The following is a 26,299-nucleotide window of genomic DNA, read 5'->3' as shown; positions in this document are numbered from 1 at the left end:
ATCTAACCTTGTAATGTGGGTTTTTAGGCCTCTCTATCAGTTAGAAGACAGTATGATCTAGCTGGTGGGTATTCTTAATAATAGATGTCATCTTCTTGAGGCAGAGCCACCTGTAGAGGCTCCCATTAGTGTGGCAGGCTCTGCCTGTGATGGCCTTGTATTAGTAGGAATTAGTATCTCAGCTAAGGTCCTCGTTTACTGATTCTTGTTCTACCTAGAAATTGAAATGTGCTGTTAAGAATGTCCAAGGAGGATGTGTTTAGTTTGGCTTCTACTTCTCCTTTTTTTGGCTCATCTGCTCCTAATGGTCCACTCTGTTAGGGGCCTGTGGCAATAAAAGCAAAATCTGCTGGAAGCACCTTAGTGCCTAGGGAGAGTCATTCAAATTACCGGGCAGCAATCTGGAACATGTTAGATTTTTGTGTGAGCTATTCCTCCTTCTCTCCTGAGTCTACAAACTGCAAGACTGCAGAGTCTCGCTGCTACTGTCAAGCAGGAGGTACAGAAGCCTGATGTCCCACATTACGAGGTCCAGGAACAGATACTTTCATATGGCCATCAGGATCTGGAACCAGCCAGCACAGCTGTAATGTCACCTTCAGTAACACTACAGACTCCCTCTTGCACTATAATGCACTTCTCCCTGATTTTTGCCTTAATTTGTTTTGTTTTTGCGCAGTCATTTTTTTTCCTCTTTCATCATCAGGAACTCCTTTCTTCCCATGGTCCACTCTCCTCTCCTATCAGATTTCTTCTTCTGTAGCCCTTTACCTTTTCCACCTATCATCTCCCAGCTTCTCACTTCGTTACACCCCCTTCCTCACCCATTCACCTTTCCCTTCACCTGGTTTTGCCTATCACCTGTTGGCTTGTAACTCCTTCCTTCCCTCCCCCACCACCTTATTCTAGCTTCTGCCCCTTTCCTGTCCTAATGAAGGCTGTCAGCCCAGTTGTCGACTATTTATTCATTTCCATTGACTCATTTTGTGTGTTTTGCTCTGGATTTCCAGCATTTAAAGGTTAAAAGTTCATTTATTATCAAAGTATACAACTTGAGATTCTTCTCACAGTAGCCATGAAACCAAGAAAGGCAGCACGATCAACACCCCCAAAATCCCCTCTCCCCGCACAAAAAATTGGACTGAAAGGGAACAGACACATCTACCCCCATATTCCTCCTTCCACACAATGAAAAATGAACAAAACGTAACAGGCATATCAACCCCCAAATCTCTCCTTCTGCACAAAGAAAAACAAGAAAGATCAGGCGAAAAACACAGAATATAAAAAAACTATAAGACTGAAAAAAAGGCTGTAGTGCCAAGTCCACATTCAAACGCAAAAATCCTGGGCATCATTCTCTGAGCCCAGCAGCATTCCCTTCCCCCTCCATAGCAGAGCCATCAAAAGACAGGCAGCTGGCATTCGCCTTCTGCATTCGCCTTGATGCTTCAACCTTTAATCGGCAAAAAATGGAAACTTTAATCGAGAATATGGAGTTGGACAACGGCTTACACCACAGCCTGCCTGCCACAAAGTTTATGCACACTGTCTCTGTTTCCAAGAATGCAGAGCACCCAAACAATCTCCAACAGCAAATCACAGGTTCCAACAGTTCCAGAATCACAAAAAAGAAACATAAAAGAAGTGAAATAATCTGGTTTCACAATCTATCCAGGAGGCAACCAAAGGAACATTGTACGCAGGTGCCATCTTGACCTGGATCTGCAGAATTTCCTGTGTTTATATATCATTTATATTCTTTGTGTGGCTGTGATTCTGCTGCAAGTGTTTCATTCTACCTGAACCTCACCGTACTTGTACACATGACTGAAACTGCTGGCTTACCAGCAGCTTCTGTAGCACTTGCCCTGTGTCTTTGTGGAGTTGCATTCATACTGATTATAGAAAAGCATTGCACAAAGCAGTTCCCTACATTTTATATCCACCATTCTTTAGGCTGATGTAGGGGATGCCATGATAATCAATATGTACTTATAACTGCAGGTTTACCAGTGGAACAAGCCTCAGTCCTAATCCATCTCCACTCAGAAGTACCTCCTGTATTCAATAAAGTGACCACTGAGGATATGTTTGTGGCCTTCTGCTGCTTAATCCATCCACTTCCATATCAACGTGTTGTGCATTCAGAGATGCTTTTCTGCACACCACTGTTGTAACGTGTGGTTATTTGAGTTCCTGTCTGGCTTGAACCAATTTGGCCATTCTCCTCTGACCTCTTTCCTGACAAGGCGTTTTTGCCCACAAAGTCCGGACACCGCTGTATGTGAAAATTCAGAAGATAAGTTTCTGAGATACTAAAACCAACGTGTTTGTACCAACAGTCATTCTATGGTCAAAATCATTTAAATCACATTTCTACCCCATTCAGTCTGAACAATAACTGAACCTCTTGACTATGTCTGCACCTTTATGTGCCTTGAGTTGCTGCCACTTGATTGTCTTATTAGATATTTGCATTAACAAGCAGGTGTACAAGTGTACCTAATAAAGAGGCCACTGAGTGTATATATTTGAGTGAAGAGTGAGTCAGAGGTGGTTGACATACATTTGCCTTCTGGCATTCCTCACATTTGAGTTGTTCCAACTGCTTCCTTTCAATGTATCAACATCACCCGGGGTTGCCAATAACCACAGTAAGTATCCAAGGGGCCCAAGTCTGAAGACCCCTTTTCTCATACCCAGATCAGTGTGGTCTCAAGGAATAAATTCCACTTTGCCAGAGAGTAACAGCGAAGGACAACAGGCGAAGTCTAAAAATACAGTTTTTTTTTAAATTAGTGAGTATGGTCCCAAAGCTTAGCAACATCTATTGCCTGCAACTTAGTACAATATTGCATTGAGCCTCAGGGAGCCCCTGTGTTCAAGGGAATTAAGGATTCGCAGCAAATGTATTTGATGCGAGATGTACATGTCTGTTTTTAGATTTTTCTCTGGCCTCTAGCCAGTAGCACAAATATGCTTAGTTATTATGTCTGACTTCAATGGCATTAACAAAGCCTCAAGAATCTGAAAAATAATTAATATCACTGGCATATCTTGTGAAGATTTTTGTTTTGCAGTAGCAGTGCAATACATAAAAAAACCTAAATTACAGTACATATGTATATTAACAATAAGTAGTACAGAAAGAGAGGTAGTGTTCATGGGTTCATTGTCCATTCAAAGATCTGATGGTGGAGTGGAAAAAGCATTTCTAAAGCATTGAGTGCGTGTCTTCAGGCTCCTACACCTCTGATGGTAGTAATGAGAAGAGGGCATATCTTGGCTGATGGGGGTCATTAATGATGGATGCTGTCTTCTTGAGTCATCACCTTTTGAATATGTCCCATGATAGAGCTTCTTGAGTTTATAATCCAGTGGCCCTTCAGTACTCGATGATGCAACCAGTTAAAACACTCTCCATGGTACATTTGTAGAACTTGCTAGAATTGTACTTTTGGTTATTTCTACGCAGCTCTCTCTCTCTCCAGCTTTTGCACACCCTCTCCCATTCACTTATAAGCTGTGTCCAGAGATACTGTTTCAGCCACTCAAGTGGTTCTAGTTCACCTGGCTTATTACCAGTAGGGCATTAATAACGAATGATAGCTTTAGTATATATACAGGGTAAGCCTGAGGTGGAATTCTGCAAGCAGAAGTTGGAACACAAGAGGAGTCCATGATCCAAATTGATTAAAGAAGGAACTGTGTTTTAATGAGAGAAAATGCTGTAGCATTTGGTTTGGATGTGGTTCTGGGTCCTGATGGAGATAACTGATACTCAAGTTGCTGAGAGAGTTGGGGTGGAAAAGAAAAGGACTTAAAATGGTCAGCTGGAAAATTTATCCATAGCATCTGCATATATTTTAACTAATCACTGTCCTGTTGTTTTTAGAATTCCAAGTGCATGGAAATGAAATGGTACTTTACCTTGAATTGAGTTTTTGTATTGGATTTCTTCTTGTTCTTGTTGTAATCCATCTTTGACGACCTTGTTCAACAACCTTGTTACTTACCAGCTTTAGATTAGAATAGGAGGAAACAGTGAAGAGGAAGGTGCTTTTGTACAGTGCCACACAGCTGAAGAACTCTGCCTTCTGCAAGTGCACAATAACTGAAAGCTGTCTCTCAGGCTTGTGTTTATAATTCATCTCCTAATATCTATCTTGTGGTGTGATTCTTCCTGGCAATCCATCTGCTCATTTCTCAGCACTGGAGCATGCAAGAATGGGCATCTGGCTTTTGCTTTGAAAGAAGGAAATAATGAGACGTAATGCTTTGCGAAGGGTTGCGTTCGTCCTTGGATCTGTACAATCAGTTTTAAAGAATTTCACTGGAGAAAAAAAGATAGATCAAATAAACAAGGCAGTTCAAATAAGGCTTTAAGCAGTGGGCAGCGCTCTGTCCAGCACAGATCCAATGGCATTAATGTCAACAAGTGGCTATGCAGGAGTAGAGGAAGGTGGAATGCTTTATTGAATATCTGCCTCTTGTTCACTTTGTCTTCTGTGACGTAAGTCATGTGCCTGTGGTATGTGATCAAGGCAGCTACTGAGAAAGAACTTGTTCCATGAGCCAACGAGGCTGCCAGTGAAGTGTGATCCAAGAAGTGAACATCACCACCACCCTACAGGATTCAACAAAACCTGCTGGAAACTGACACCGCCGTACTTCTTGTGTAGTGTTTCATCGTGCATGCAGACATCACAGCCTGTTCCACGGCCAATAAATCCTCACAGGTTGCCGTCACCCTATCAACATGCCTAGCCAGCTTGTAGAAGTGGAAAGTAAAACATATGAAGGAGAGATGTTCGCCAGGTTCCCAGGTCATTTACTGTTCTCAGACAGTGCAGTCATTTAGTAAATTTGGTTTGACACTATCACGGATACCAAGGTACAGTGTAAAAGGGCATTTTGCACGCCACCATCATCAAGGATCATCCCACCATCACCACCATCTTTAGGCCATGCTCTGTTCTTGCTGCTGCCATCGAGAGAAGGTGCAGGAGTCTCAGGACCAACACCACCAGGTTCAGGAACAATTATTACCCTTCAGCCATCAAACTCTTGAACCAGAAGGAATAGCTTCACTCAATTTCACTCATTCCATCACTAAACTGTTCCCACAACCTAAGAACTCTTCATCTTGTATCCTCAATATTTATTGCCTGTTTGTTTATTTTCTTTTGTATTTGCACAGTTGTCTTTTGCACATTGGTTGTTTGTTCATCCTGTAGAGTGGTCTTCCATTGATTCTCTTATGTTTCTTGGATTTACTATGTACGTTCACGAGAACAAATCTCAAGGTTGTCGTATTTGTACTTTGATAATAAATTTACTTTGAACTTTGATCCATACAGACCATTTCCTCACATCAGTGCATTGAGGTAGTACAAGGGAAAAAGCAACAGTGTGCAGAATAAAGTACCTCATCTATTGAATGGTAGAAGGGAACAGACTAGGATTTGTTACACAACAATTAGATATTACCATTGTGGAGGCTTCAGAATGCTGGAGTGAATCTATAGATGTACTGTGGAGAGCATTCTGACAAGCTGCATCACTGTCCGATATGGGGGTGGCTACTGCACAGGACCAAAAGAAGCTGCAAAGGGTTGTAAATTTAGTTGGGTCCTTCTTGGGTACTACCCTACTAAGTACCCAGGACATCTTCAGGGAGCAGTGCCTCAGAAAGGCAGCGTCCATTATTAAGGACTTCCATGCCCTTTTCTCACTGTTACCATCAGGTAGGCGGCACACCCTCAGCGATTCAGGAACAGCTGCTTTCTCTCTGCTGTCTGATTCCTAAATGGACATTGAACCTGTGAACACTACCTCACTTTTTTAATAGATATTCTGTTTTTTGTACGATTTTTAATCTATTCAATATACACAAACTGTAATTGATTTACTTATTTATTATTATTATTTTCTTCTATATTATGTATTGCATTGAACTACTGCTGCTAAGTTAACAAATTTCACAACACATGCCGGTGATAATAAACCTGATTCTGAACTGTAGACCATGAAACTCAGGGCATTGGTTTATAAGCCCGTAAGATTTGATGGAGCAGAATTAGACCATTTGGCACATTGAGACTGTTCCACCATTCAATCATTTAAGCAGATTTATTATCCTCCTTAACCCCATTCTCTTGCCTTCTCCCCGTAATCTTTGACATGCTTACTAATTAAGCTGTCAACTTCCACTTTAAATATACCCAAGACATGGCCTCTGCAGCCATTGTTGGTAATAAATTCCACAGATTCTCCAGTTGAAGAAATTCCTCCTCATCTCTGTTCTAGAGGGATGTCCTTCTGGAGTTTACAGAGGAGTCTTTCTGACATCTGGGCTGTGGAAAGGCAAGGGACCAGGCTGGAGGATTGAGCTTAAAGCATTTTCCTCCAACTTAACTGTGAGAGTCATGTGCTTGATTTCCAGCTGTTTCATCTGAGCCAGAGTACTTGCAGTGTTGATTGGGAGTGTTGTGAGGCTGATCTGCTCTGGTACTTCAGCATGTAGTCCATAATAAACACACGATATTCTACAGAGTGACACACTGTTGGAGAAATTCAGGAGCCTGATGAAGGGTCTTGGTCCAAAAAGTCGATTATTTATTCTTCTCCATGGATATTGCCTGACCTCCTCCAGCATTTTGTGTGTGTTTTACTCAAGACACCATGATACAGTCTTGCTTGGTCACTCATTTGCACAATGAAAATTTATATTTTAAAGATTGGTGTAATTACAGTTTGTTGGCCAGAAATGAGTATGGGAATCTCAAAACCTCTCTCACAATAAATGCAAGGTTCTCAGATGTTTCTATCCTAATCACAAATGGTCATGAAACTCGTAAAGAAAACTGTGGATGCTGGAAATCTAAAGCAAACACAGAAGATGTTGGGAATACTCAACAGGTCGTCTGAGTCTGTGGAGAGTGGGATAGTCTACATTTTCAGGTTGGAGATCTACCTCTTTTGTTAGCATTCATTTCCAGAGGATTACAATATAAGAGCAAGGATGTAATGCTGAGGTCTTGTAAGGCATTGGTTGGACCACGTTATGAGCAGTTTTGATCCCAATTACGAAAATGGAATATAAAGGTTAATGTATGAGGAGCATTTGATGGTTCTGGGCCTGTATTCACTGGAGTTTAGAAGAAGGAGGAGAGGGATCTCATTGAAACCTATCAAATATTGAAAGCCTGCATAGAGATCATAAGACATAGGAGCAGAGTTAGGCCACTCGGCTTATTAGACCACTTGGATCATCATGACTGATTATCCCTCTTAACTCCATTCTCTTGCCTTCTCCCCATACTTTAGCACTCTGACTAAACAAGAACTTATCAACCTCTGCTTTAAATATACTCATGACTTGGCCTCCTCAGCTGTCCATAGCAATGAATCTCACAGATTTACCACCTTCTGGCTAAAGAAATTCCTTCTCACCTCTGTTTTAAATGGACATCCCTCTATTCTAAGGCTGTGCCCTCTGATCCTAGATTCACCCACTATAGTGTTTGAAGACTCATCTGTGGACCTGAATGAATACACCATGGTTGTCACGGATTTTTAAAAAATAGTTGTAGATGAGTGTGTCCTCACAAAAAAATTCAGAGTCTTCCCCAGCTAGAAGCCCTGGATGGATCATGAGATCTGCAATCTGCTGAGGGCCAGATCAGAGGCATTCAAGTCTGGCAACCAAGAAAGTTACAGGAGGTCCAGGTACAATCTCCGGAGAGCCATCTCACGGGCAAAGTGGCAATTCCTGACTAAGCCCAAATCAGTGAAGGATGCTTGACAGTTGTGGCAGGGCTAGAATAATATCACCTCTTATAAAGTTAAATCAAGTGACAAGGCTCAATGCTCCAGACTCCAGATGAGCTCAATGCCTTCTGTGCTCACTTTGACCATCAAAACATGGAGAAACATAGAAAACCTACAGCGTAATACAGGCCCTTCGGCCCACAAAGCTATGCCGAACATGTCCTTACCTGAGAAATTACCTAGGGTTACCCATAGCCTCTTATTTTTCTGAGCTCCATATACCTGTCCAGAAGTCTCTTAAAAGACCCTATCATACCCACCTCTACCACTGTCACCAGCAGCCCATTCTGCATAAAAAAAACTTACCCCTGATATCTCTGTGTTTCTAAGCGACTTGATTCTGCTCCAGTTTGCCTAGCAGCACAACAGGTCATCAGCAGATGTCTCATCTCTTCACTCAACCATGGAATAGCTAAACATCAGGATGTTCTTTATTAACTACAGTTTGACATTCAATACTATCATCCCCTCAAAACTAATCAATAAGTTCCAAGACTTTGGCCTCAGTATCTCTTTGTGCAATTGGATCCTTGATTTCTTCACTTGCTGACCCCAGTCAGTTCAGTTGGCAATCATATCTCCTTCACAATCTCCATCAGTACAGATGCAACAAAGGCTGTGTGCTTAGTCCTCTGCTCTGCTCGCTTTATACTTATAACTATGTGGCTAAGCACAGCTCCAATGCTACATTCAAGTATACTGACAACACCACTGTTGTAGGCCGAATTAAAGGTGGTGACAAATCAGCATATGGAGGGGAGTTTGGAAATCTGGCTGAATGATGCCACAACAACAATCTCTTACTCAATGTCAGCAAGACTAAGGAGCTGATTATTTATTCCAAGAGGAGAAAAACACAGGTCCGTGAGCCAGTGCTCATTGGGGGATCATTCGGAGAGAGTCAGCAATTTTAAATTCCTCATTGATATCATTTTAGAGGACCTGTTCTGGGCCCAGCACGTAAGTGCAATTATGAAGAAAGCACAGCAGCGCCTCAATTTCCTTAGGAGTTTGTGAAGATATGGCGTGACATCGAAAACTTTGACGAACTTCTATAGATGAGTGCTTAAGAGTATATTGACTGGCTGCATCACAGCCTGATGGGGAAACACAATGCCCTTGAACAGAAAATCCTTCAGAAGGTCGTGGATGTGGCCCAGTCCATCACGGGTAAAGCACTTCCCACCACCGAGCACATCTACACGGAGCGCTGTCACAGGAAAGTAGCATCCATCATTAGGGAACCCCACCACCTAGGCCATGCTCTCTTCTCACTGCTGCCATTAGGAAGAAAGTATAGGAGCTTCAGGACTCACACCACCAAGTTCAGGAACAGTTATTACCCCTCAACCGTTAGGCTCTTGAACCAAAGCGGATAAGTTCTCTCGCTTTCACTTACCCTATCACTGAAATATTCCCACAACCTATGGACTCACTTTCAAGGACCTTTCATCTCATGTTGGTATTTATTGCTTATTTATTTATTATTATTATTTCTTTTTTATAATTTGTACAGTCTTTTGCACACTGGTTGGATGCCCTGTTGATGTGGTCCTTCATTGATTCTATTATAGTTATTGGATTTAGTGAGTACACCCATAAGAGAATGAATCTCAGGGCTGTATTTGGTGATATGTATGTACTTTGATATTAAGTTTATTTTGAACTTTGTAAATAAACATCCTCTCTACATCCACTCTGTCTCAGCCTTTCAATATTCAATATATTTCAATGAGATTCCCCCCTTATATGGGCTCTTATCTTGCTAAGTAGTTTCATGTGTGGCACCTTGTCAAAGGCCGCCTGAAAATTCAAGTAAATAGCATTCGCCAACTCTCCTTGTCTGGTATTTCTATGCCTGGTATTTTCTCAAAGAATTCTAACAGATTTGTCAGGCAAGGTTTCCTCTTAAGGAAACCATGCTGTCTTTGGCTTACTTTATCAAAGTAGATGTCAAGAGTAAGTTTTCTATAGTGGGAGAGTCTAGGACCAGAGGACACGGCCTCAGAAAACAAGGATGTCATTTTATAAATGAGATGAGGAATTCCTTTAGCTAGAGTGTGGTGAACCTGTGGAATTCATTGCCACAGACGGCTGTGGAGGCCAATTCACTGGATATATTTAATGTGGAGGTTGATAGGTTCTTGATTATAAATAAATATTCCCTTTTTGATAAGGGAAAACAAATCAGCCATGATCGATTGATAGAGCAGCCTCGATGGGCCCAATGGCCTAGTTCTGATCCACTATCTTATGGCCTTCATACAGATGTGGCCAGACCTGATGAGTATTTCCAGCATGTTTTCTTTTTTGTTTTGCGAAGAGCAATTGCATGTGTTTGTGTTCGTTCAGCAGTGGCACGATGGAAAGCTTAAGTTGTAATTCCCCACAGTATAAAATGTGACTCATCAGTGGATTCACAGAACCTCCAAAGATTAACTGCTTTCTCAAGCTCTCTTTGATATATTTTTGGTTTGTGTTCGTCAAAGTAAATGAAGGTGTTAAGAATATTATAAACACGAGATTCTGCAGATGCTGAGTTTCTCCAGCATTTTGTGTGTATTGCCCTGGTGTTAAGAATATCACTGTGGGTGCAAGTGTGGACATCTTCCAAGTTTTGCAGTTGTGAATTATCTCTGAAACCAAAGGAATGGAGACGGCAATAGTACTGAATGTGAAGTGTGGCTAGCAGAAGGACAATAGAAAACATCAAAACACTGCAGTGAAAAATAATAAACAGAATGCTGGACAAACTCAGTGGGTCAGTCATCATCTGTGAACACAAGATGTAAGTCGGCAGCTCCGGGCAAGACACTGCATCAGAGCACCAAGCAATGGGGAGACCAGATGCTACAGATGGTGGAATCTGGAGCAGAAAGCAAACTGCTGGAGGAGCTCAGCAAGTCAGGTAGCACTTGTGGGGGTACGTCATTGTCTCCTTCTCCACTCTCTGTACCAATGCAGGGTTTTAACCTGAAATGTCTTTTTTTTTGCTTTAAATAGTAAAGACCTAGTGAAAATCTGGAACTACATTAGTGGAATTCACAGTATATATCAGCTTGAGTGAGGTGGTACAAGCAGGACTGGCTAGACTAGAGATGCTGTGAAAGAAGACTTATACTAACAAAGTCCTTTTCACCTTCACTCAGAATTGCCTTGGTGAGGCAGGAAAATGCATCAGCCAATTGGAGAACTCATGCACAGCAGTTAACAAGTCCCATTACAGGAAGGATGTGCAGGCCTCACCAAGGCAGTTCTGAGTGAAGGTGAGAGGGTACAGAAGAGGTTTACCAAGATGCTATTTGGCTTAGAGGGCATGTACTATAAGGAGAAATTGGACAATGTTAGGTGGTTTTCTCTGGAGTATTGGAGGCTGAGGGGAGATCTGGTAGAGGTTTGTAAGATTATGAGAAGCATAGGTAGAGTAGGCAGCCAGGATCTTTTTCCCAGAGTTGAAATGCCTGTAATACCAGAGAACAGGCATTTTATGCGGATACTCAGGCATGGTTTTTACACAGAATGGTGGATGACTGGAATGCATTGCCAGGGCTGGTGGTGGGGGCAAATATGTTAGTGACTTTCAAGAGGCTCTTAGTCAGTACTTCTCTGAGGTTTGTCATCTTGTCATTGTGGAGAAGCTTGTGAGTTCCCGAGATCTCGAGAGAATCAGAATCAGGTTTATTATCATCGGCATGTGTCAGTGAAATAACGCCGTCTGGAGTGTAGTCATCTGGCACTTAGCTCCTGGTAGAGTCACCCCTGGTGGTAAGGTCAAGGGGAAGTTCCAGGTAATGAATGATCCAACCAAGCCCTCGACGGTGGACCTGCTGGAAGATGATGACACATCGCAATGGTGTGAAGGTGGACCAAGGCTGCAGCATTGAAGGGTCCTCAGTTGTCTTACATTCCATACTACTGACACTGGCCCCAATCTGTCAAGGATCACATGGTGGCTGTGTTTGCATCAGCCTCTCCACATTAAACAAAGTCACGCACTGGCATTCTCCATTTCCGTAAATCCAAGATTGGCCTCTAAAGCCACCTGAAGACCCACCAGTAGGAGGGCATCGTACTCAGCTCAAGTGATTGTACTGTTACTAAATAGGCACATGAATGTGAAGGAACCAGAAGAATGTCGACATTGTATAGGCAGATGGAATTATTTTAGTTGGGCATTTAATTCTAAGCTAATTAGGGCCTGCTACTGTGGTTTAATTTATCATCTATGTGTTTAATATCATAGTATTGTTGTCCCAGGCTCTGGAGATGCTCCCAAAACATCTGCAAAAGACATTAATGTTCTTCAGATCCACCAAAGTGGTGTTATTAAAAGGTGGAGCAGTCCTGAGTGGCCTGTTGTATGCTTGCACATCTTGAAAGGGTGGTGCATGCATCAATGTGGCACTGCATGAGAACACTGCTGCACTTGAGAAGCATAGTAGTGTAGTGGTTAGCTTAGCACTGTTACAGTGCCAGGGTTCAGTTCTGTCTATCTGTAAAGAGCTTGTACATTATGCCTGAAACCGCATGGGTTGCCTCCAGCTAATTGGTTTCCTCCCACATTTCCAGGACAGGTTATTAAATTAATTGGACACGAGTGTAATTGGGTGGCATGGGTTCATTGGGCCAGAAAAGCCTGTTACCATACTTATCTCTAAATAAGTAAAAGCTAAAAACATGGCCTCAAACTTGAGATATGAGCTTAATACATTCCAGTGTAAGGAGGCTGACGCCAGATTTCAATGTGAGAGTTATGCCTTCCAAAATTTGTGTGTGTAATAACACCAAGCTCATCGAGGTATTGTCAAGGAGGTATGGAGAATACAGTGGAGGTATAGACTGTACATTTTTGTTAGAGCAGCATGTTTTGAGCTTGAACTGCCACTCATTCTTGCAATGGAGCAAACAGATGCCTCTCTGCGCCAGAGCATCAGAAGATGACACACTGCATGCAGCACAGCAGCTGACACTGAAGCTTTAAGTCACACACATAAGTCAAGGTCTCATTTCCACCCCCACCCCTTACCCCGACCCTGGTGGTGACACCTTAGACACTGTTCGGCAGAAGAATGGTATGGATACTGCCGCTTAATTCAGTCTCTGGGCTGATGGAATGATATAAATCAAGAGCTGAAAGGAGATGGTCATAGAGCACAGAAACAGTCCCTTCAGCCCAACTCATCCATGCTGACCAAGATATCCATCTGAGCTTGTCCATTTGATTGTGTTTGTCCCACGTCCCTTCAAACCTTCCCTATACATGAAACTGTTCAGGTGCCTTCTAGACATTGTAATTGTACCCACCCCTGCAGCTTCCTTTTGTGGTTGTTGATACCTTTAAGGTCACCAGTCTCGTAATGTTCTAGCTCCACACATATCACCTGTGATCTTGGACAGTTCTGGGGGGGGTGGGGGGTGGTTGCGGAATCAAAGGCAGCACAAAGTCTCAATTAGGGCTGTTTATTTATTTATTTAGAGATACAGCAAGGAGCAGATCCTTCTAGCCCAATCCTCACCACCCAGCAACCCACCAATTTAACACCAACTTAATCATGGAACAATTTACAATGACCAATTAACCTCTTAACTGGGTGACTTTGGACTGTAAGAGGAAACTGGAGTACCCAGAGTAAACCCACATGCTCACAGGAAGAACATACAGTCTTTCTTACAAAGGACATGGGAATTGAACTCCAAACCCTGACACCCCAAACGATAAAAGTGTTTCAATAACTGCTATGCTACTATGGCACCTTGGCTCCCTGGTTTCCTGCTAAACTTGGGTGTAATCACACCCCTCTGACCACAAGATTACAAAGTCCTAAGCGCTAAATGTTCACTCAGGTGGGCTGTGGCCACACTTGGCAAATCATGGTTTGAGGTGACTAATACAGAAGAAGCTACTTTTTTAACCCATTCTGACCTTCTAACATGTGGTGTCATATTTTTTTTTACTGAGTTAAGTATTGTTTGTAATTAGTTTTGCTACAGCAAGTGTATGGGACATTGGAAAAAAAAAGTTGAATTTCCCCATGGGGATGAATAAAGTATCTATCTATCTATCTATCTATCTATCTATTTGTTTTTGGGGATGTGCAATAAGCCAGAATGGCAAGAGGGAAGCTGTCATTGTGTGGAGTGTAAAAGCTGACACACAGTGAGTGAGTGACTAAGTGTCTGACACGCACACAGGTAAATATTGTGGCAGATGCTGATGTATTTGCCTTGGTTACTGCAGTTATCCTAAATGTCAACCTTTTTTTCCCCCCCAGGCAAGTACTTGAGGCAGAAGAGGATAGACTTCCAGTTGCCATATGACATCTTGTGGCAGTGGAAACACAATCAGGTACGTCATGTGGAGGGGAACTGTTTTCATCTCTCTCCAAACTCATCATCTGCTTGCTTCCCATCCCATTCTAGTACATCCTTACTTCTGCACAGCGCTGACTGGCAACGGTGGTGGTAGGTGTTAGAGGGAGGTTGTGACAGATGTTGAGTAACACAGGAATAACTGTGTCCATTTGTAATATAGTGAAGCATCCCACGGTGACATAAGCTTCATTAGATGAATGTTTGACCCGGAGCCCCATAAGGACATATTGGTGCATTTAAAACAGCTTTGGCCAGTGGAGTATCTCAGGACTACCTTCGAGAAGGAGTGCAAGAAACAAAAAAGGTCCAGAGAGGGAATTGTGGAGCTTTGGAGCCAAGTCAACTGAAAACTTGTCTTTCTGTGGTGAAGCAGCTTGATTTGGGGCTGGTCAACATACTGGTCAACACTGTTGGCAGTGTGCAGTGCTGTTGGGGTTGCTGGCTGATGGGTTTCACAGGGATATTAGAGATAGATATGGAGGGATGAGAGTGAACATTTTTAAATTGAAGGATGTATGGGAAAAGGCAACAACTGTGTTGGGCTTTCCCTGAGCAAGCTCTTCCCTTACCCCAGATCATCCTGTGGCCATGAGCTTTCACAGCACGGATTGTTCAACTTCATACTTGCACTCAAAACTTATCTTAAAGCAACACGCACGGAGTGCTGGAAGAACTCAGCAGGTCAAGCAGCCATCTATGGAGAGGAATAAACAGTCAATGTTTTGAGCTAAGATTTATCTTAGAAACCCAGTTATGGTCATCTCCAGTTAAAGTTTATTGTCACGTGCGCAAGTACAGTGAGGTACAGGTACAATGAAAACCCTGCTTCAGCAGTATCACAGGCATCAAGTGTGGGCAACACACAGCATAAATTATGCTGGAGAGGGGGGAAAGAAGATTAAAACAAGACATTTGAGCATAACAAAACAATCAAACAAGTTTAATGAAGCGGAAAACATGATCTGTAGTGTTCCATTGTTGAAGTAGGATTAGGTTTCTGTAGGTCAGTTCAAGAACCTGTTGATCGTAGGGAAGTAGCTGTTACTGAGCTTGGGAGTGTGCGTCTTTAGGCTTCTGTACTTCCTGCCTAATGGTGGCAGCAAGAGGACATGATTGGATGGTGAGAATCCTTAACAGCAGATGCTGCCTTCTTGAGGCAGTGCCTCCTGTGGATGCTGTGCCTGCATTGATCTGGGCTGTGTCCGCTCCTATCAGCAGCCTCTTGCACTACACTTCCAATTCCCTGTCCCCTTCATTGCCACCACCCTCCACATTCTTTCTCCTCCAATAATGGACTTGGACGCCAAAGTAACAGATGAGTTTATTCTCATATATGTATATATATGTTTGCAATGAAAAACTTACTTGCAATAGCATCACAGGCACATGAACTCAGAATTGAACTGGGATCACTGGTACTGTAAAGGATTACACTAACTGCCATGGCACGCTGCCACCCAAATAATTACTATCTGAGCTGAAACTCCTCAGGCAGTTTTGTCACAGGGGAGTGAACTTCTCCACTGGATTAGGAAAGGGCTAATGTTCTGTTGCTGCTGGAATGTCCCTCACAGAACATTTTTCAGTGGCCTGTAAAGAAATTGAACCCATGATCTTGGCGTTTTTAGCACCACACTCTAACTGACTAAGCTAACTGGCACTAACTAATCAAACCTAATGTTTACAACACATTTAGAACAAAATATAGTTGTCCCTCGGTATCCACTGGGGATTAGTTCCAGGACCCCTTGTGGATACCAAAATGGCATAGTATTTGCATATAACCTATGCACATCCTCCCTTATACTTTAAATCTTCTCTAGATTACTTATAATACCTAATACAATGTAAATGCTATGTAAATAGTTATACTGTATTGTTTAGGGAATAATGACAAGAAAAAGTCTGTACACGTTTAGTACAGACACAACCATCGTAGCTCTTCTGGGAACGCTGATGCTGCCTCGGCATCAGCCAATGCCGATTCTCCCGTGATCCTTAAGTTCTTGAGGCTGTAGCGCTTTACATAGCCAGCCAGCCATCCCTTACTAGCCTTAAACTCCTTCCTCTCGCTCACAACACAAGTAGCAAATGAACGAGAATGAACAATGCTCAAGCAACAAATGCTGGAGAGAGAGTGAGGATCTGTGAAATGGCAGGAGGCTACAGCAGGGTATGCCTACACATCATTTCATTCGCGTGGATTCAGCATAGTATTTGGCGCGTGGCAAATTCAAGTTTTGCTTTTTGGAACTTTCTGGAATTTTTTTTTGAATATTTTCGATCTGCGGTTGGTTGAGCCCACGGATACAGAGGGCCGACTGTATTAACAAAGTCCATTTTAGTGCAGTGACCAAAGTGGTCATAGCGTTGTTAAACTCTGGAGTTTAGGGGTGCACAATTCAGTTAAGCACCGGCTGGCTCCCAACCTGGGCAGCAGCAATATCTGCATGGAAGAAAGGCCTGACAATCTACTTCTGTATCTTGCCACAAAAACCCTGTGGACAACTACACTATCCATAGGGTCGCCATGAATCAACGAGATCTCAATGGCACTCAGCAACAACAACAACAAAGTTGGTTGAAGAACTGAATAGTTGAAAGGAAATAGCTGTTCCTAAACCTGGGTGTTACACAGGGAAGGTCCTCAACCCATCTTTACTTTCACACCAATGTTTGAGAGGCCTTCCGCTGGTCGGGGTCGACCATAGATTTCTCTTCACAAAGCTGATGAATTCAAACGGCAGAGACCAATGCAGTTTGGCACCAGTGGCATTGCAGGATTACCACTCAAGGTTGCACTCAGTGCAGGACTACTCCAGACTTTTCTTTGGGGTTTACTCCGTGTGGGTATAAATGCATGGCAATGGAGGTTTGAGGTCAGAGTTCTCCTTCTCCTTAATGAGCTTCCAGCCATGGCTGACGAGCCCTGTCTGCCCGAAGCAATTGGTTTTAAGGTGCTTGTAACTGGTCTTTGCCCCTTCTGTCTGTAGAAGTGGTTCCGCTAGGTTTAGTAGCTAAGCCACAAGTGAAAGCCAGGAGCTAGACTTGGTTGTCAGAGGCTATTTAAGACACACATCATTGGGAGCATTTAATAGATAGTGGGAGCTCATTCCACTACCACCCCCATCTGTAGCAACCTTAAGGAACCGACTAACGCTTAAACAGCTCATATTTAAGGAGACGGACTCTCTGATGATATTAGTTTTTCATTGTTGCAGTCAAAGAAGGATGAGAACTTGACCTCCCTGCTGTTGCATTTAGTGGAATTTCATGTTGATGTAGCAATGGAGGAGCTTGTTGAGACCAGAATAAAAGCTTGTTTTCAAATCACACAGCTGCTTGGATAGCAACAGTAATGTCTCTTGGTATTTCCTCCAGTGAAGAAAAAGTTATGTGTAATTTGGTGAGACCAAATGATCTCTAATCTCAGACATTGCTCTCGCTCTCTTTTAACAGAAAGTTGAAAGTTTGACTTTATGCTGTATCTGATCTCTAAAGGAAAGATCAGGGCAAGGTTGTTTTCTGGTTACACTATTCTTTTTGAAAGTACTTTTTCTCCTCTGACAAATGGTGAACAAGATAGAGAGGAATGTGTGGGATGGAAGATCTGATTGAAGACTCTTACATGCAGAACTGCAGTAAAGCTCAGATTGTCCCAATAGGTGGGACAGGAAAAGGAGCAATATCACACAGAAAGGTGGGTGTTGGTCCAAATTATGCCTCACAAGAAACTTGGCTGCAGTCACTTGTGATGGAGAGTGGCCGAAGTTGCCCAGAGTCTGTTCCCAGATATCTCACCAAGGCAAAGTGGAATTCACATTATTTGACTTTCGAAATGGTCTGGAAATAGACGAGCTAAAACTTTTTGCCCCTCTATTGAAAGGGAGCAAGAGCAATGCCCAAGATTAGAGATCATTTGGTCTCTCCAAATCTTAGCGTGAAGGATTACAGGCCATTCCCTTGTTATGCACACCCAGCTTATGGACTTCCCTACATAAATTGAGCTCCCACAAGTTATTAAATTTAAAAGTCTGATTTATGTACATTTGTTCATTCCTATGATTAGTCAAGTCCAATTTATTGTCATTCAGCCATATGCATGTATAACTGCCAGACCACAAATAAATTAGAAAATAATGAGGTGCATTAGCAAACTAGTTTTCTCCCCCTCTCTCCACTTTTAGTAATTGTTCTTTCTTATGTGATTTTGATGTTTTTCATTACAATACTGTGGAAGTACAGTAAGCATAGAGAGTGATTTTTTTTCTCAGGTGATTATTTTCTGACTTGTGGATAAAATATACTTCAGTAAAATGGAAGTCCTCCTTTGTCTAGGGACGGCATGTAGTTATGGTCTTTTGATGTGCCTAGTCATATGCTCCTGCAATTTTAAGTTGTTTTGTGGAGTTTCTGTCCCTGTCTTGAGTAACCATGAGAGGAGGTTGGTGGGGGAGGGGTCTTCTGCAAGCCCATCCTGGTGCTCTGTTGTCCTGGCATTGGGCCTTAAAGTGTCTCCCATTCCTAAGGCTGGTTTATCTCTAGAGTAATGGTCAAAACACACACAGCTCGGTGGAACACACTCAAATTGCTGGAGGAAATACCAAGAGACAGGAGAAGAGTAAACAGTCAACGTTTCAGGCTGAGACCCTTCATTAGAACTAAAAAGGAAGTGGGTGTATGCCGAAATATGAAGGAGGTGGGAGGGAGAAAGAGGACAAGCTGGCAGGAGGTAGGTAAGACCAGGTGAGGGGAAGGTGGGTGTGTGAGTGAGAGTGTATGAAGTAAGAATCTAGGAGGGGTAGGTGGAAGAGATAATGTCTGAAGAAAGGAATCTGATAGGAGAATGTGGACCATAGGGAAACAAGTAGAGGGGAACCAGAGAGAGGTGATGGGCAGCTGAGAACGGAGCCAAACTAGGAAATGGAAAAAAGAGAAGGTGGAGGGGGAGAAATTACTGGAAGTTAAAGAGATCAATGTTCATGCCATCAGTTTGGAGATTACCCAGATGTTGCTCCTCCAACCTGAGAGTGGCCTCACCACGTCCGTAGAGGAGGGTATGAACCAATGTAAAAGAACAGGAAGTAGAATTAAAATAGTTGGCCACCGGCAAATCTTGCCTCTTGTGGGGGATGGATCGAAGGTGTTCAACAGCTCAGTGATTTCTGTAGCGTGACAAATTTGAGGAAAGTAGTTGCAAAGCCCCAGTTCACCTTTCTACATATCCCCAAACATGTCATCACATGGATTCTTCTAGAGCAGACATGCATTCACAGACAGCTCACCATGTACGTGGAGTCAAGAAGAACCCATCGACAGTAACAACATTGATCAGCATTTGGTTGTTAGCCTTCTGTGTGGCAACTCAAGTGCTCACCTGGATACTAAAGGACAGTGAGAATGTCTGACTCTGCCACCCTACTCAGGCATTCAGCTCTGCCATGAAGGTTGTCATGTGAGTTGCAGATGAGCAGTGGCAGAGAGCTACAGCTCAATGTCAGGAGTGGAATCATTATGGGACATGATTCTGAGAGATAAAATTTACCTGCATGTGGAAAGGCAAGGACTGTTTAGGGATGGTCAGCATGGTTTTCTGCATGAATTTGTGTCTAACGAATTTGATTGCGTTTTTTGAAGCGGTGACCAAGTGGATTGACAGGGCAGGGCAGTAAACATTGTCTGCGTGGACAGGCTGTTCACAAGATTCCCTCTTGGCAGACTGGTCTGAAAGGCCAGATCACCAGGGATCCAGGGTAAGCTAGCCAGCTGGATATGAAACTTTGTGGAAGGAGACAGAGGGTGGCAGATTGGGAGTCAGGGTCCAGCAGTATGCTTTAGGGATTGCTACTGAGTTGTTCGTCGTATAAACTGACAAGTTGGATTAGAATGTAATTGGCATGATTAGTAAGGTTGCAGATGACACCAAAGTTGATGGTGTAGTGGATAGTGAAGAAGGTTGTCTGAAGTTACAACTGGATATAGATTATATTCAGATTCAGTTTATTGTCATTTAGAAACCACAAATGCAATGCAGTTTAAAAAATGAGACAACGTTCCCCCAGAATGATATCACAATGATATATGCAAGAGATTCTGCAGAAGCTGAAAATCCAAAGCAACACACACAAAATGCTGGAGGAACTCAGCAGGCCAACATCTATGGAAATGAATAAAGAGTCAACATTTCACTCCGAGTCCCTTCTTCAGAACCAAAAGGATGGGAGAGGACACCAGAATAAAAAAGTGGGGGGGGGGGGGGGGGGGCGGCAGAAGGATAGCTAGAAGGTGCAGATGAAGCCAGGTGGAGAGGAAGGAATCTGATAGGAGAGGAGAGTAGACAGTATAAGAAAGGGAAGGAGCAGAAATTGAGAGATAAGTGATAGCCAGGTGAGAGTTAAGAGGCCAGAGGGGAGGGAATTTTTTTTACTGGAAAGAGAAATCAATATTCATATGATACCCAGACGGGATATAAGGTGTTGCTCCTCCACCCTGCGGGTAGCCTCATCGTGGCACAGAAGGATGTTGGAGTGAGAATTAGAATAGAATTAAAATGTTTGGTCATTGGGAAGTTCTGTTTTTGGTGGAGGGAGTAGAAGTGCTTGACAAAACAGTCCCCCAATTTATGCCAATGTAAAGCAGGCTGCATCAGGAGCATCAGACACTATAGACAAGCCCAGCAGATTCACAGTTGAAATGTTACACCTGGAAGGATTGTTTGGGGCTCTGAATGGCAATGAGGGAGGAGGTGAATGGGCAGGTGTAGCACTTTGGCTACTTGCAGAGGCTCATGGGGTAGTAGGTAAGGGTGAGGAACTCTATCACTGTTAAGGTGAGAAGATGAGGTGAGAGCAACGTCAATGTTGCATGAAGAGAAACCCCGCTCTTTTGAGGAGGCAGACATCTGTGATGTCATAGAACATAGAATAGTACAGCACATTACAGGCCCTTCGACCCATAATGTTGTGCCGACCCTCAAACCCTGCCTCCCATATACCCCCCCCCCACCTTAAATTCCTCCATATACCTGTCTAGTAGTCTCTTAAACTTCACTAGTGTATCTGCCTCCACCACTGACTCAGGCAGTGCATTCCATGTACCAACCACTCTCTGACTGAAAAACCTTCCTGTAATATCCCCCTTGAACTTCCCTCCCCTTACCTTAAAGCCATGTCCTCTTGTACTGAGCAGTGGTGCCCTGGGGAAGAGGCGCTGGCTGTCCACTCTGTCTATTCCTCTTAATATCTTGTACACCTCTATCATGTCTCCTCTCATCCTCCTCTCCAAAAAGTAAAGCCCTAGCTCCCTTAATCTCTGATCATAATCCATACTCTCTAAACCAGGCAGCATCCTGGTAAATCTCCTCTGTACCCTTTCCAATGCTTCCATATCCTTCCTATACTGAGGCAACCAGAACTGGACACAGTATTCCAAGTGTGGCCTAACTAGAGTTTTATAGAGCTGCATCATTACATTGCATTTCTTAAACTCTATCCCTCGACTTATGAAAGCTAACACCCCATAAGCTTTCTTAACTACCCTATCTACTTGTCTCGGAAAGGAAAGCTGCATCCTGGCAACAGATGCGGTGGAGATGAAGGAATTGAGAAAAGAAAATAGCATTTTTACAGGAGACAGGTGGAAAGAGGTATAGTCAAGAGAACTATGGGAATCTGTAGGTGTGCAGAAAATGTCAGTCAACGGTTTGTCTTCGGAGATGGAGACAGAGAAATCGAGAAAGGAGAGGGAGGTGTGAGAATTGAATTTAAGGGCAGTGTGGAAGTTGGAGACAAAGGAGATGAAATTGACAAGCTCAGATGGGTCCATGACGCAGCACCAATGCACTCATTGTAGCAGAAGAGTTGGCCAGCATTAGGGTTTGGAGCATGAACTGTTCTACATAGCCAACGAAAAGGCAGCATAGCTGGGGCCATGGCTACCCCTCAAGTCTGGAGAAAGTGGGAGGAACCAAAGAAAAAATTGCTGAGGATGATGCCAGACAGAGGAAAATGATGGTGGAGGGGAACTGGTTGGATCTTTTGTTACAAAAGGAGCAGAAACTTCCTTGATGTGGGATAGAAGTGAATAGGGACTGGATGTCCATAGTGAAAATGAGGCAGCCAGGGATTTGAAGGTTAGTGAGGAGATCAAGAGCATGAGTGGTGTCGCAGATGTAGGTGGGAAGGGACTGAACTAAGTGGGGGGGGGGGCTAGAATGGAGTCGAGGTATCGGGACACAAGTTAAGAGGGCAGGAGCAGGCAGAGACAATGGGCCTACCTGGACAGTCGGGTTTGTGATTAGTGGGAAAGTAGGCCAAGGAATAATGGGTGGAATTCAACTTGGGCAAGTGCAAGTGTTGTATTTTGGAAAGTTCAACCAGGGCAGAAACTGCATAGTAAAGGGCAGGGCTCGGAGAGCATTGTAGAACAGAGATACTCAGGTATAGATGTGTAGAGAAAATAGGTGGTGAAGGAAGAGTTTGGCTAACTTGCCTTCATTGGTCAGGACACTAAGTTCAAGAATAGGGAAGTCATATTAGAATATACAATAAGTTGTTGATGAGAGCACACTTTGGAGTATTGTGTGCATTTCTGGTTGACAGCTATAGGACGGATGTCATTAAACTGAAAGGGTTTAGAAAATATTCACAGGACATTACTTGGATTGAGTTATCAGGAGAGATTGGATGGGCTAGGCTTTCCCTGGAGCATATAATGTGAAGGGATGAACTTAGAGATCTATAAAATCATGAAGGCATAAGTGAACAGATGATCATAGTCTTTTCCCTAGGGTAAAGGAGTCTAAAACTAGAAGCGTTGGTTTAATGTGAGAGGAAAAAGAGTGGTGGGTGTGTGATGCGAGGTACCAGAAGATGTGTGAGGAACAGGTAAAAGAAATTTCAATAAGTATATGAATAGAAAAGGTTTAGAGGAATGCAGGCAAATAGGACTAACTCATGTAGCCAAGGGCGAGTTGGACTGAAGGGCCATTTTAATGCTGTATGACTCTGGATGAGCTTCAACACAGCCCTAATCCCACCTAGAAAATATACAAATCTGATTTAAAAACTCATTCTCTACACTAGGTGGGTGCCTCTAAGATTGTTTATTGAGTTGCTCATGGAATTATGTGCCTCAGTAAAGGTCTGTTTCATGATCCAAGGCTCTGGGATCTAGCCCCTGTTTCGCAACACAAGTTCCATGATTCCACCCATTTTTCTGTGAAAGCCTTAAGTCAGCTTGGCTGTAATTCAACACAGATGTGGCACTTCAGTTGCGTTGAAGCACTGCTTTGGGTTTCTTCCAAATCTATTCAGACTTCTCACCAAAGGCAGCTGAGAGAGGGGGCTTTCACCCTGTATCTCGGTCCTGTCTTACAGCTCGCAGTTCAGATTTGAGCAGAAGGTAAGCTCCTTCAGTGCTCGTCCCATGAACATCAAAATAAAAGTCAAAGTGAAATTTATGATCAAAGTACGTAGAATATGAAAATATGTGTATAAACTGAGATTCATTTTCTTCCATGCATTTACAGAAAAATAAAGAAATACAACAGAATTTACAAAAAAACTATACATAAGCAACGACTGACAAATAATCAACCAATTGTGCAAATTAATTTTTAAAAATAACACTGAGAACATGAGATGTAGAGTCCTTGAAAGTGAGTCTGTAAGTTGTGAATAAGTTCAAAGTAGCTGTGAATGAAGTTATCCAGGCTGATTCAGGAGCCTGAAAGATGTAGGGTAATAACTATTCCTGAACCTGGTGGGGTGGGATTGAAGATCTAAGACCTCCTGCCCGATTGTAATAGTCAGGGCAGTTCACGGGCAGCATTTCTCAATGTCAATGTGTAGAGTTACTGAGAGGAGGAAAGGTAGGGGGCCATAGACAGTACTCTGTTTGCAACCTCACCCTGTTTGTTTCCCAGTCTTCTAGCAGATCAGGCTCTGCATGGCCACGGTTAATGGGAATGACATTTGGCCCTGACTGTTTTTCCCCAGCAATAGGCCCAAAGGAGGCTGAGGTTTGTACTTCCCTCGTCTTCAAGTGCCTTGAGTGGATGTGCAAAAGCACTCTGGATTTCCAGCATCTGCAGAATCTCCTGTGTTTATAATTTCCTGCTCTACTGCAAATTTTATTTAAGGTCATCCCTCAGCCTCCATCACTTCAGGAGGAAAACAGTCCCAGCCTAAACAGTCTTTCCTTAAACAAGTCAAGATGGAGGGTCTTGGCCCGAAACATTGACTGTTTATTCCCCTTCATAAATGCCTCATGGCTTTCTGAATTCTTCTGGCATTTTTTTTTGTAAATTACTCGTTTTTAGTCTTAAAGATGTTTGGATAGGTACATGGATAAGAAAGGCTTAGAGAGACATGGACAAACACCGACAAGTAGGATTAGCATAGGTGGGCATTTTAATCAACATGGTTGAGTTGGGCCAAATGGCCTATTTTCATACTGTGAGACTCCATGACAGACCCCACTCTAAGCATTGCTATTATTGGGAGCAATTATTGTTCTTTCTCTCCTCTCCTTTCTATAAGTGTATACCTCAGATTATTATGTGGAGATTTGTGACAAATTATTATATGATATATATGTATAGTAACTGAAATACACCTTATGGAAATGTTTGATGATAAACTTCAATAAAAAATAAATTACAAAAAAATTATTGGGGCAATTGACACATGTACAAGTGACAAATCAAGCTAATCTCTAAAATCTAATCTTTTATCTTGTTCTCTCCACTCCTACCCCTCAAATAGGCTTTGAGTTCTAGCTTTTTGTTAATTCTGATGGAATATCTTCAACCTGTTTTTCAGTCTCTCTCCACTAATACTGGTTGATCTTCTAGGTATTTCTAGTGTTTCCTATTTTCATTCCCTCTCTAATTATTCCTCCTCCCCACCAGTCTCTGATCCTTCAGGAAGCTCCATGAAACTCTTCTGGTCACCTGCTCAGTTACCTTGTATAGTCCAGTGTCAAATGGTGTATTAACACCCCTGTTAAGCATCTTGAAACATTCTAATAAGTTATAGGTGCTGAATGAACTGAAGCTCTTGACATTGAATGCTGAGGTATTCAACTAAGTAACTGATCTGTAATGAGCTCTAACAGTTCCTCCTGGGTGTAACGAGGTACACATTCAGTTGGTAAATATTGGTTATGTGCAGTACTGATACTCTCCAGCTATCCCTGCCAAGTTAGAAACTGGCCTTTTGGTCCATCATGTCTATGCCAGCTATTTTAATATTGGTTTATTATTGTCACATGTACCAAGATACAGTGAAAAGCTTATCTTCATGTAGATCAAATCATTATACAATGTATTGAGCTGGAGGAAGGTAAAACAATAATAAGACAGAATAAAGTGTAAAAGTTACCGAAAGAGTGCAGTGCGAGTAAACGATAAAGCGCAGGATCATAACGAGGTCGAGTCCATCTCATCGTAGAAGAAGTCTATTCAGGGAACTGATAACAGTGAGATAGAAACTGTCCTTGAGCTTCCTGTTTTTCTGCTTTTGTATCTCATCAACCCCAATTCCATTTGCCCAATTAGGACCATATCCTTCCATGCTTTGCCTACTCAAGTGCCTGATTAAATGCCTCCTACACATGGTAATTGTATCTGATTCCACTAACTTCTCTAGCAGCATATTCCAGATACCAGCTCTGAGTAAATAAACATACCCCTTCAGATTCCCTTTAAACCCCCTTCCTCACACCTTAAACCTATGTCCCACAAAGGGTAAAAGACTCTTAACAACCTACTTATCAATGCCTTGGAATTTAATTTATTACTGTCAGGTCACCCTTCAGTTTCCTTTATCCAGGGAGAAAAAAGGCCAGCCTATCTAATCTCTCAGCATGGTAACATAGCGGTTAGCACAACATTTCACAGCGCTAGTGATCAGGATTCATTTCTGTCCCTCTGCCTGTAAGTTGTTTGTATATTCTCCCTGTGAGCAGGTGGGCTTACTCCAGTTTCCTTTCACATTCCAAAGGCATACAGATTAGAGTTAGTGAGTTATGGGTGTGCTATGTTGGTACTGGAAGCATGATGACACTGGCAGGCTGCCCTAACCCATCC

At 42.7% G+C, this 26,299-nt stretch overlaps 1 protein-coding gene across 4 annotated transcripts in view; it reads left to right on the top strand.

The window, feature by feature from the left end:
* ash1l (ash1 (absent, small, or homeotic)-like (Drosophila)) overlaps positions 1 to 26,299 on the top strand; it is a 372,059-nt gene that overhangs the window by 250,095 nt on the left and 95,665 nt on the right. For all 4 annotated transcript variants that reach the window (XM_073061208.1, XM_073061209.1, XM_073061207.1 and 1 more), the window contains one exon: positions 14,109 to 14,182. In XM_073061208.1, coding sequence (XP_072917309.1) covers positions 14,109 to 14,182 — 74 coding nt within the window. The remainder of the gene's footprint in view (positions 1 to 14,108; positions 14,183 to 26,299) is intronic.

This window comes from Hemitrygon akajei, chromosome 11 (genome assembly GCF_048418815.1).
Source record: "Hemitrygon akajei chromosome 11, sHemAka1.3, whole genome shotgun sequence".
Classification (NCBI taxonomy): Eukaryota; Metazoa; Chordata; class Chondrichthyes; order Myliobatiformes; family Dasyatidae; genus Hemitrygon; species Hemitrygon akajei.
The sequence above is the reverse complement of the archived record's forward strand: the minus strand, read 5'-3'. Positions and strand labels throughout refer to the sequence as shown.